This window comes from Salvelinus alpinus, chromosome 18 (genome assembly GCF_045679555.1).
Source record: "Salvelinus alpinus chromosome 18, SLU_Salpinus.1, whole genome shotgun sequence".
Lineage (NCBI taxonomy): Eukaryota > Metazoa > Chordata > Actinopteri > Salmoniformes > Salmonidae > Salvelinus > Salvelinus alpinus.
Genome location: NC_092103.1, coordinates 47,316,692 through 47,329,575, shown reverse-complemented (window position 1 = coordinate 47,329,575; position 12,884 = coordinate 47,316,692). Strand labels below are relative to the sequence as shown.

General features: G+C 45.0%; 1 protein-coding gene across 4 annotated transcripts in view; it reads left to right on the top strand.

Moving 5' to 3' along the window:
* The window catches only part of LOC139544422 (ras-related protein Rab-27B-like), a 107,154-nt gene extending 96,871 nt beyond the window's left edge, over positions 1-10,283 (top strand). For all 4 annotated transcript variants that reach the window (XM_071351491.1, XM_071351490.1, XM_071351493.1 and 1 more), the window contains 3 exons: positions 213-316; positions 3,174-3,297; positions 6,424-10,283. In XM_071351491.1, coding sequence (XP_071207592.1) covers positions 213-316; positions 3,174-3,297; positions 6,424-6,610 — 415 coding nt within the window. In that variant the 3' untranslated portion in view covers positions 6,611-10,283. The remainder of the gene's footprint in view (positions 1-212; positions 317-3,173; positions 3,298-6,423) is intronic.
* The last annotated feature ends 2,601 nt before the right edge of the window (positions 10,284-12,884 follow it).

Here is a 12,884-nt window from a genome sequence, read left to right as displayed (position 1 = left end):
CTAAATTTAAAGATAATTTCTATTTTGAGAATTGAATCACTTGCAAACTGGAAGCCACACTGGCAATCTTGCAACAGCAAAAAAAAAATGTCATCCAAAAAGCGACTTAATTAAAGAACTGTCTCCATTGGCAGATATATTCAGTACAGGTGGCCCCATGTGGGAATCGAACCAACACGATCCTGCTGTTACTAACCTCCATGCCCTCACAGGTTCCGGAGCCTGACTACAGCCTTCTTCAGAGATGCTATGGGCTTCCTGCTGATGTTTGACCTCACCAGCCAACAGAGCTTTCTGAACGTCCGCAACTGGATGAGTACGTAACACACACACACACGCACACGCACAAATACCTATATGCATACACACACACACACACACACACACACACACACACACACACACACACACACACACACACACACACACACACACACACACACACACACACACACACACACATACCCATATGCACACATACCCATATACACACCACACACACACACACACACACACACACACACACACACACACACACCCAGTCCTGAGGGAACAGAACGTGGCCAGGCTTGGGGGATCGAGTCAATTGACTTATTGAATTGAATAGAATTACAAAGTTTTCCTCCGTTACGTTAATTGTTTAACCAGTCAATTAACAACTAATTCTTATTGACAATGACGGCCAGGCATTTGAAAAGAAGACGGTTTCATTATAAGGAAGGTATTGGAAGAGCAAGCAGGTCCTCAGGGGGTTCATATGAATCAATACTGTAGTCATTCGGGCCTTTTTGATCTAGGAAGTATGCAAAAGGTTAGTAGTAAACTGTTTTCTGGAGAAGGAAACAAACACACCTTAATTAGCAGAAGTCCAGACCCCCCCCCCCCCCCAGGACAAAATAAGTTAGCTTCACATTCTCTTACTCCGCTGCAATACTTGGATTAATTAGCCAATGTTTTTGCCAGAAAGCTGCTTTCATCGGGGAGTAGTACTACTAAACTGGTACGCTAGTCACGATGGCTTTACATTCAGCACAGGATGTAGGGAGAGGTGACTAGGAAACTACAGAATGAGTGTGAGGACATACAGGCACTTGACATGTAATGACGATATGAGGACACACAGTGATGTCCCAAAAGAGAGACAGAATATAAAAGGTGGTGTTTTTTTTTTTATTCCATGTTCACTATGTTAACTGTTCCATGCTGTCCCCAGGCCAGCTGCAGGCCAATGCTAACTGATGTCCCCAGGCCAGCTGTAGGCCAATGCTAACTGATGTCCCCAGGCCAGCTGCAGGCCAATGCTAACTGATGTCCCCAGGCCAGCTGTAGGCCAATGCTAACTGATGTCCCCAGGCCAGCTGTAGGCCAATGCTAACTGATGTCCCCAGGCCAGCTGCAGGCCAATGCTAACTGATGTCCCCAGGCCAGCTGCAGGCCAATGCTAACTGATGTCCCCAGGCCAGCTGTAGGCCAATGCTAACTGATGTCCCCAGGCCAGCTGCAGGCCAATGCTAACTGATGTCCCCAGGCCAGCTACAGGCCAATGTTAACTGTTCCACGTTGTCCCCAGGCCAGCTGCAGGCCAATGTTAACTGTTCCATGCTGTCCCCAGGCCAGCTGCAGGCCAATGCTAACTGTTCCACGTTGTCCCCAGGCCAGCTGCAGGCCAATGCTAACTGATGTCCCCAGGCCAGCTGTAGGCCAATGTTAACTGATGTCCCCAGGCCAGCTGCAGGCCAATGCTAACTGTTACATGTTGCCCCCAGGCCAGCTGTAGGCCAATGTTAACTGATGTCCCCAGGCCAGCTGCAGGCCAATGTTAACTGATGTCCCCAGGCCAGCTGTAGGCCAATGTTAACTGATGTCCCCAGGCCAGCTGCAGGCCAATGCTAACTGTTCCATGTTGTCCCCAGGCCAGCTGCAGGCCAATGTTAACTGTTCCATGCTGTCCCCAGGCCAGCTGCAGGCCAATGCTAACTGATGTCCCCAGGCCAGCTGTAGGCCAATGTTAACTGATGTCCCCAGGCCAGCTGTAGGCCAATGTTAACTGATGTCCCCAGGCCAGCTGTAGGCCAATGTTAACTGATGTCCCCAGGCCAGCTGTAGGCCAATGTTAACTGATGTCCCCAGGCCAGCTGCAGGCCAATGCTAACTGATGTCCCCAGGCCAGCTGCAGGCCAATGTTAACTGATGTCCCCAGGCCAGCTGCAGGCCAATGCTAACTGATGTCCCCAGGCCAGCTGCAGGCCAATGCTAACTGATGTCCCCAGGCCAGCTGCAGGCCAATGCTAACTGTTCCATGTTGTCCCCGGGCCAGCTGCAGGCCAATGCTAACTGATGTCCCCAGGCCAGCTGCAGGTCAATGCTAACTGTTCCATGTTGTCCCCAGGCCAGCTGCAGGCCAATGCTAACTGTTCCATGTTGTCCCCAGGCCAGCTGCAGGCCAATGCTAACTGTTCCATGTTGTCCCCAGGCCAGCTGCAGGCCAATGCTAACTGTTCCATGTTGTCCCCAGGCCAGCTGCAGGCCAATGTTAACTGTTGTCCCCAGGCCAGCTGCAGGCCAATGCTAACTGTTGTCCCCAGGCCAGCTGTAGGCCAATGTTAACTGATGTTCCCAGGCCAGCTGCAGGCCAATGTTAACTGTTGTCCCCAGGCCAGCTGTAGGCCAATGTTAACTGATGTCCCCAGGCCAGCTGTAGGCCAATGTTAACTGTTGTCCCCAGGCCAGCTGCAGGCCAATGCTAACTGTTGTCCCCAGGCCAGCTGTAGGCCAATGTTAACTGATGTTCCCAGGCCAGCTGCAGGCCAATGTTAACTGTTGTCCCCAGGCCAGCTGTAGGCCAATGTTAACTGATGTCCCCAGGCCAGCTGTAGGCCAATGTTAACTGATGTCCCCAGGCCAGCTGTAGGCCAATGTTAACTGATGTCCCCAGGCCAGCTGCAGGCCAATGCTAACTGTTCCATGTTGTCCCCAGGCCAGCTGCAGGCCAATGCTAACTGATGTCCCCAGGCCAGCTGCAGGCCAATGCTAACTGTTCCATGATGTCCCCAGGCCAGCTGCAGGCCAATGTTAACTGTTCCATGTTGTCCCCAGGCCAGCTGCAGGCCAATGCTAACTGTTGTCCCCAGGCCAGCTACAGGCCAATGCTAACTGTTCCATGTTGTCCCCAGGCCAGCTGCAGGCCAATGCGTACTGTGAGAACCCAGACATTGTGTTGGTGGGCAACAAGGCAGACCTGGCGGACCAGAGAGAGGTGCAGGAGAAGCACGCTAAGGAACTAGCCGACAAGTACGGGTGAGTATGTGCGCACACACAAACACACACGCACGCACACACACAAACGCGCACACACACACACACACACACACACACACACGGAAAAGAGAGAGCCAGAAACAACCGTCAGACCTAATGAGGTTATACAGTTGAAGTCGGAAGTTTACATACACTTAGGTTGGAGTCATTAAAACTCGTTTTTCATCCAGTCCACACATTAAAGGTGCATGTAAACTTCTGTCTTCAACTGTACTTGCCTCAGAAGATCGACGACTGATGTCTAAAGTAAAGTAGTCAAGGCAATGTGGCTTTTACTGTTGCTGAGGCTGCAGTTATAGTGCCACTGATTGGCAAGCTGTCACTCTCCACTACAAACGGGGATTAATACAGCCACTGAATAAGTCTCCTCTGTCCTTTATGAGTGCTGGGCTTGTCATTCAGACCTGTGTGTGTGTGTGCGTGTGCGTGTGCGTGTGTGTGTGTTGTCATTGAGAGCTGTACATAAGAATATTTGTGGTCTAGAGTGACCTGGTTGTTGTCTCTGTAGGGTACCCAGGTGTACCAGTGTAATGTGTTGTCTCTGTAGGGTACCCAGGTGTACCAGTGTAATGTGTTGTCTCTGTAGGGTACCCAGGTAATGTGTTGTCTCTGTAGGGTACCCAGGTGTACCAGTGTAATGTGTTGTCTCTGTAGGGTACCCATGTGTACCAGTGTAATGTGTTGTCTCTGTAGGGTACCCAGGTGTACCAGTGTAATGTGTTGTCTCTGTAGGGTACCCAGGTAATGTGTTGTCTCTGTAGGGTACCCAGGTGTACCAGTGTAATGTGTTGTCTCTGTAGGGTACCCAGATGTACCAGTGTAATGTGTTGTCTCTGTAGGGTACCCAGATGTACCAGTGTAATGTGTTGTCTCTGTAGGGTACCCAGGTGTACCAGTGTAATGTGTTGTCTCTGTAGGGTACCCAGGTGTACCAGTGTAATGTGTTGTCTCTGTAGGGTACCCAGGTAATGTGTTGTCTCTGTAGGGTCCCCAGGTGTACCAGTGTAATGTGTTGTCTCTGTAGGGTACCCAGGTGTACCAGTGTAATGTGTTGTCTCTGTAGGGTCCCCAGGTGTACCAGTGTAATGTGTTGTCTCTGTAGGGTACCCAGGTGTACCAGTGTAATGTGTTGTCTCTGTAGGGTACCCAGGTGTACCAGTGTAATGTGTTGTCTCTGTAGGGTACCCAGGTGTACCAGTGTAATGTGTTGTCTCTGTAGGGTACCCAGGTGTACCAGTGTAATGTGTTGTCTCTGTAGGGTCCCCAGGTGTAAAAGCGTAATGTGTTGTCTCTGTAGGGTACCCAGGTGTACCAGTGTAATGTGTTGTCTCTGTAGGGTACCCAGATGTACCAGTGTAATGTGTTGTCTCTGTAGGGTACCCAGGTGTACCAGTGTAATGTGTTGTCTCTGTAGGGTACCCAGGTGTACCAGTGTAATGTGTTGTCTCTGTAGGGTACCCAGGTATACCAGTGTAATGTGTTGTCTCTGTAGGGTACCCAGGTGTACCAGTGTAATGTGTTGTCTCTGTAGGGTACCCAGGTGTACCAGTGTAATGTGTTGTCTCTGTAGGGTACCCATGTGTACCAGTGTAATGTGTTGTCTCTGTAGGGTACCCAGGTGTACCAGTGTAATGTGTTGTCTCTGTAGGGTACCCAGGTGTACCAGTGTAATGTGTTGTCTCTGTAGGGTACCCAGGTGTACCAGTGTAATGTGTTGTCTCTGTAGGGTACCCAGGTGTACCAGTGTAATGTGTTGTCTCTGTAGAGTACCCAGGTGTACCAGTGTAATGTGTTGTCTCTGTAGGGTCCCCATGTGTACCAGTGTAATGTGTTGTCTCTGTAGGGTACCCAGGTGTACCAGTGTAATGTGTTGTCTCTGTAGGGTACCCAGGTGTACCAGTGTAATGTGTTGTCTCTGTAGGGTACCCAGGTGTACCTGTGTAATGTGTTGTCTCTGTAGGGTACCCAGGTGTACCAGTGTAATGTGTTGTCTCTGTAGGGTACCCAGGTGTACCAGTGTAATGTGTTGTCTCTGTAGGGTACCCATGTGTATCAGTGTAATGTGTTGTCTCTGTAGGGTACCCAGGTGTACCAGTGTAATGTGTTGTCTCTGTAGGGTACCCAGGTGTACCAGTGTAATGTGTTGTCTCTGTAGGGTCCCCAGGTGTACCAGTGTAATGTGTTGTCTCTGTAGGGTACCCAGGTGTACCAGTGTAATGTGTTGTCTCTGTAGGGTCCCCAGGTGTACCTGTGTAATGTGTTGTCTCTGTAGGGTACCCAGGTGTACCAGTGTAATGTGTTGTCTCTGTAGGGTACCCAGATGTACCAGTGTAACGTAATGTGATAATTACAGGACATTATTATTTATTTTCTCTTTACACTTTCTCCTTTTTTGTCCCTCTTTTGTTGTTTGTTTTACAATATTGTACTTGAGAAAACGTACATTTTTGAGTGAGAAGTAGTTTATTTTTCCTCAATGACTTGTAGATCCACAGAGGGTACATACTCTCTGATGTGATCTGGGTTCTTGGTCCTGTCTGATCTGGGTTCTCTTTTCAGACAGGGCAGGGTTCTGTATGTGCTGTCTGATCTGGGTTCTGTTTGTCCCCTGTCTCATCTGGGTTCTGTCTGATCTGGTTTCTCTATGTCCGCTGTGATCTGGGTTCTGTATGTGTCCTGTCTGATGTGGGTTCTGTATGTGTCCTGTCTGATCTGGGTCCTGTATGTGTCCTGTCTGATCTGGGTTCTGTATGTGTCCTGTCTGATGTATGTGTCCTGTCTGATCTGGGTTCTGTATGTGTCCTGTCTGATGTGGGTTCTGTATGTGTCCTGTCTGATGTGGGTTCTGTATGTGTCCTGTCTGATGTGGGTTCTGTATGTGTCCTGTCTGATGTGGGTTCTGTATGTGTCCTGTCTGATGTGGGTTCTGTATGTGTCCTGTCTGATGTGGGTTCTGTATGTGTCCTGTCTGATGTGGGTTCTGTATGTGTCATGTCTGATGTGGGTTCTGTATGTGTCCTGTCTGATGTGGGTTCTGTATGTGTCATGTCTGATCTGGGTTCTGTATGTGTCCTGTCTGATGTGGGTTCTGTATGTCCCCTGTAGGATCCCGTACTTTGAGACGTCGGCAGCGACGGGGTCTGAGGTGGACAAGGCGGTCCTCACTCTACTAGACCTGGTCATGAAGAGGATGGAGCAGTGTGTCGACAAGCCCACCTCCGAGCCCGCCAACGGGGGAGGGGCCACCAAACTGGAGGACGCTGCGCCTGACCAGAAGAAGTGTGCATGCTAGACCTGGCCTCTTCCACGTCCCCTTCTCCCTACTCTGGTTGGTCCTCTAGTGCGCCCTCTGGTGGCCAGACGCAGAAGGGCAGCAGCGTGGCCACAGCATGATGTGTGAGGGGGCAGCTCAGTCAGCCACACTGCAATGGGGCTGTGGTTCTGGCCTTGCATGGCCTGTGTGTACTGTGCTGGGCCTGGCTATGTGTCTCTCCTGCCTGTCCTGTGTTGTGTTGTATTGTGTCTCAAATCTCACCCTGTTCCCTTACAATAGGGCATTACATTTGACCAGAGCCTATAAGGGTGTGCACTATGTACATTGCCTTGGACGTAATGGACAAGACAGCGGGACGAGGTGGAGCTGAGTTCATTATCTCCAAGGTAATGTACACAACGGAGGCATTTATCCCGCTTATACCACAGTTGCCAAAGAAAACAATACTGAAGTAGACATTTTCTGGTGGAAATGTTTTCATAGATTTTTTTTTTTTTAATTCATTAAAAGTCAAATTAATACTTTTTCCATCCTCCCATTGAAACCTGATTGTTAGTCCCATTGCCAGAGATGTGACCCAGTTGTTCATTCTGTCTGTTCCACGGATGTTTTTATTCGGTTGAAACCTGATTGTTAGTCCCGTTGCCAGAGATGTGACCCAGTTGTTCATTCTGTCTGTTCCACGGACGTTTTTATTCGGTTGCCATGCTGACTTGCTTGCTAGCTAGTGAACTAATTTTTAACACAATCACGTCAACCAGCCAGAATAACAGCAAAGTAGCTGCGTAAGCTGTTTTCTAGTGACAATTAATTTGGATACATCCATAACAAAGAGCTGATGATGATGATGATGATGATGATGATGATGATGATGATGATGAGTGATTTTGGCATTGAACAGTTTGCGTTCGCATCACGACACTGTTCATTATGAGGAGAGCGCATTGCATATTTACATTTTTGAGTCATTTAGCAGACGCTCTTATCCAGAGTGACTTGCAGTAGCAATTAGGGTTAAGTACCTTGCTCAAGGGCACATTGTTCACCTAGTCCGCTTTGGGATTCGAACCAGCGACCTTTCAGTTACTGGCCCAATGCTCTTAACTGCTAGGCTAGCTGCCGCCCTTATCGAACACGTCAAACACTAGGCTTGAACGTAGCTAAACAGTTTGTTGCTAGCAAACATGCCAATATGACCAATCGAATTTAACAATATCAGTTGCTGAAAACAGCTGTTTAAAATAGAAAAGTGGGAGTGTTTGACAGCATAGTTCCACTTGCAACGTCGAAGGACCGGAAAAATGTTATGTTCATCCCATCACTCACCACGTTAGGTACATCCAGAGGTCTCTGCAAAAAATAAATGAATCCTAGCTAGCTAGTTAGCGAAGTTTTTCCTGGTTGGACCTGCGTTTACAATGTATCCAATATAGGTTTGTGTGGTTGTTGGTTTATCTTTCTGTAACTACAGTCTGCATGTGTAGTGCTTTATAATGCGTCATGATTAGGTATCCCATATATCTGTCCCAGAGACATACAACTGTCTTCCTATATTTGGTTTTAATGCCCATTCTAGAATGCCCTTCTAGCCAATCAGAAATTAGTATTCAACAACGCTGTGGTATAAATAGGGAATAGGTTGTCATTTGGGACAAAAGCCTGGCCTATCGGAGGCCTACGCTTCATCAGACTTTATATCCTCATGTTGTTTAGAAGTGTTCGTCCAATCTAATCTACTGCCTTGGTTTGTAAGGCCCCATCCGTACAGTACCAATATTAAAATCTAATCTACTGCCTTGGCTTTTAAGGCCCCATCCGTACAGTACCAATATTAAAATCTAATCTACTGCCTTGGTTTGTAAGGCCCCATCCGTACAGTACCAATATTAAAATCTAATCTACTGCCTTGGCTTGTAAGGCCCCATCCGTACAGTACCAATATTAAAATCTAATCTACTGCCTTGGTTTGTAAGGCCCCATCCGTACAGTACCAATATTAAAATCTAATCTACTGCCTTGGCTTTTAAGGCCCCATCCGTACAGTACCAATATTAAAATCTAATCTACTGCCTTGGCTTGTAAGGCCCCATCCGTACAGTACCAATATTAAAATCTAATCTACTGCCTTGGCTTTTAAGGCCTCATCCGTACAGTACCAATATTAAAATCGAATCTACTGCCTTGGCTTTTAAGGCCCCATCCGTACAGTACCAATATTAAAATCTAATCTACTGCCTTGGTTTGTAAGGCCCCATCCGTACAGTACCAATATTAAAATCTAATCTACTGCCTTGGTTTGTAAGGCCCCATCCGTACAGTACCAATATTAAAATCTAATCTACTGCCTTGGCTTGTAAGGCCCCATCCGTACAGTACCAATATTAAAATCTAATCTACTGCCTTGGCTTGTAAGGCCCCATCCGTACAGTACCAATATTAAAATCTAATCTACTGCCTTGGCTTTTAAGGCCCCATCCGTACAGTACCAATATTAAAACCATAAAGCATTTGACCAGTTATTTATATAAGATTTTGTTTTTGTGTATTTAAATTTAAAGTTCTTATTCTAGAGTTGTATGTTTAACTTTTTTGTTTTAGATCAGATTGTTATTACAGTAAATCTAATCCGTTTAGATTATGGTTCAACACACTCATTAAATTTACAGTAAATGTGATCCGTTAAATTATGGTTCAACACACTCATTAAATTTACAGTAAATGTGATCCGTTAGATTATTGTTCAACACACTCATTAAATTTACAGTAAATCTAATCCATTTAGATTATGGTTCAACACACTCATTACATTTACAGTAAATCTAATCCGTTAGATTATGGTTCAACACACTCATTAAATTTACAGTAAATGTGATCCGTTAGATTATGGTTCAACACACTCATTAAATTTACAGTAAATGTGATTCCCATTTTAACAGTACTTTTTGACAACAGTGTGTGTAGCTAAATGTGCATAAAGGACAGTAAGGTATGATCAACTTTATCATATTGTAATATCACTCAGTCAAGACTGATATAATATTACTGTCAGGAAAATACATCGCCAAGCAGTAAATATCTCATTGATGATAACTGCTGTTGGTCTGTCTGTCTGTCTGTGCCAAAATTAACTGGTCACATACACATATTTTGCTTATGTTATTTCGGGTGTAGCGAAATGCTTGTGTTCCTAGCTACAACAGTGCAGTGATATCTAACCAGGTCAGGAGTGTCTGTCTGTCTGTGGTTTTGTTACCAAGGGCCTTTTTGACATTCCTAGCTACTAATCTCGTGTGACAGACTTTTAACATCAAATCTAGCTACAGTAGTTGGCTAGTGCACGCAAGATGTAGTTCTGTGTTCCGTGATGATGTCGCTGCGGACGTAGCGTGCCACAGCCACCAGCTTTTACAGGACTTACTCCGCTTCTCACGGTCCTGGCTAGTGCCAACACAAGTGTTTAACAACCACTGCTCTCCCCCCCCCCACCCACCTTTTCTTACACCTGAAAGTAACATCGTGGACTTTTCTATAACAAAATAATAACATGATGGTACATAGGGACCAAGACAGACAGGCAGTCAGTGTTAACAACTAGTATTGTGTTTAAGACAAGACAAAAGTCCATAATGTACTATCTGTTCTGTATATAACTGATGTGGAATTAGTGTTTAATAAACCTGATTGTAGGACATGTTTGGCTTTAAAAATATATATATATTCTGTGGTGTAGCCTACTGGTTGTTGTATAACTTGGTGTGAAAATTGTATTCCTTACAATGGAGTTTGCCTGCGATTTATTTTTGAGTTTTATCAGGTTATCAGAGATTGTCTTGATTCAGATACCATCATGGATAATTGTTTTTGTTTTTTAAAAACAATTTAAATAGAGGGGATGACAGAGACTAGTAGAGAATAGTTGTTACTCTCATCTTCTCGCATTGATCACTCACATTTGGTATTTACTATTACCAGTAAGTAGCCTCTTTGGTGATCAATGGTGCCAACTTCTATACTGTCCAGGGAATATACTGCATTTCTTCAAACGACAAATAAGTGTCAGTTATCTTTCCACATCCTGAATTGAGTCATGTTGTGTGTGCTGTAAAGCATGCTTTGCCAGTCTTTAGTGTCGTTGGTGGTCTCTACCAGTTACTGTAGCTACTGCTTAATCTGAACCCCAGGGAAATAGACGGACTCAGTTATATTTCTATGGAGAACCTCTGTACAGTGTGAGGAAGAGCAGCCTGCGGTGACTCTGTCACGTTTGTGATGCATGTTCATTTGCATCAGAGGAAAAGCTTAATCAGATTTCTCTCATTCAATCTAGTGTGCATTTTAGATTTATAATCAAAGGCTCTGAGTTGTTGTTAGCCAACCAGTCAAACCCAGGCCTAAGTGCCAAACCCAGGCCTAAGTGCCAAACCCAGGCCTAAGTGCCAAACCCAGGCCTAAGTGCCAAACCCAGGCCTAAGTGCCAAACCCAGGCCTAAGTGCCAAACCCAGGCCTAAGTGCCAACCCAGCTTTTAACCAGCTTAAGAGGCAGCGCCATGAAGTCCTTTCTCTCATTTAGTCCGAACTCCTGTCTCAGTACACACAGTAGTTGGTAACACTTTATTTGACGGGTACATAGATACTATAAGGACATAACACTCATTACACATTCATAGGAAGTGCATAAACAGTTCATAAATGCTTATGTCAACAGCTGCAGGTTAATCACTCTTAAGTAGTCCTTATGTCAACAGCTTCAGGTTGATCTCTGTTAAGTAGTCCTTATGTCAACAGCGTCATGTTGATCTCTGTTAAGTAGTCCTTATGTCAACAGCGTCAGCTTGATCTCTGTTAAGTAGTCCTTATGTCAACAGCTTCAGGTTGATCTCTGTTAAGTAGTCCTTATGTCAACAGCGTCATGTTGATCTCTGTTAAGTAGTCCTTATGTCAACAGCGTCAGCTTGATCTCTGTTAAGTAGTCCTTATGTCAACAGCGTCAGGTTGATCTCTGTTAAGTAGTCCTTATGTCAACAGCGTCAGGTTGGTCTCTGTTAAGTAGTCCTTATGTCAACAGCTGCAGGTTGATCTCTGTTAAGTAGTCCTTATGTACAGTGTTACGTAGTCTTATCAGGAACATAATGTATAGCTACTGTACATCTCTCAGATGTTAAGTCTCCTTACTTAACCACTATGGTCTAACTGGTCTACTACTGAAATGATAACACACTATGGTCTAACTGGTCTACTACTGAAATGATAACACACTATGGTCTAACTGGTCTACTACTGAAATGATAACACACTATGATCTAACTGGTCTACTACTGAAATGATAACACACTATGGTCACACTGGTCTACTACTGAAATGATAACACACTATGGTCTAACTGGTCTACTACTGAAATGATAACACACTATGGTCTACTACTGAAATGATAACACACTATGGTCACACTGGTCTACTACTGAAATGATAACACACTGGTCTAACTGGTCTACTACTGAAATGATAACACACTGGTCTAACTGGTCTACTACTGAAATGATAACACACTATGGTCTAACTGGTCTACTACTGAAATGATAACACACTATGGTCTAACTGGTCTACTACTGAAATGATAGCACACTGATCTAACTGGTCTACTACTGAAATGATAACACACTATGGTCTAACTGGTCTACTACTGAAATGATAACACATTATGGTCTACTACTGAAATGATAACACACTATGGTCTAACTGGTCTACTACTGAAATGATAACACACACTGGTCTAACTGGTCTACTACTGAAATGATAACACACTGATCTAACTGGTTTACTACTGAAATGATAACACACTATGGTCTACTACTGAAATGATAACACACTATGGTCTAACTGGTCTACTACTGAAATGATAACACACTATGGTCTACTACTGAAATGATAACACACTATGGTCACACTGGTCTACTACTGAAATGATAACACACTATGGTCTAACTGGTCTACTACTGAAATGATAACACACTATGGTCTAACTGGTCTACTACTGAAATGATAACACACTATGGTCTAAATGGTCTACTACTGAAATGATAGCACACTATGGTCTACTACTGAAATGATAACACACTATGGTCTAACTGATCTACTACTGAAATGATAACACACTGGTCTAACTGGTCTACTACTGAAATGATAACACACTGATCTAACTGGTCTACTACTGAAATGATAACAGACTATGATCTAACTGGTCTACTACTGAAATGATAACACACTGATCTAACTGGTTTACTACTGAAATGA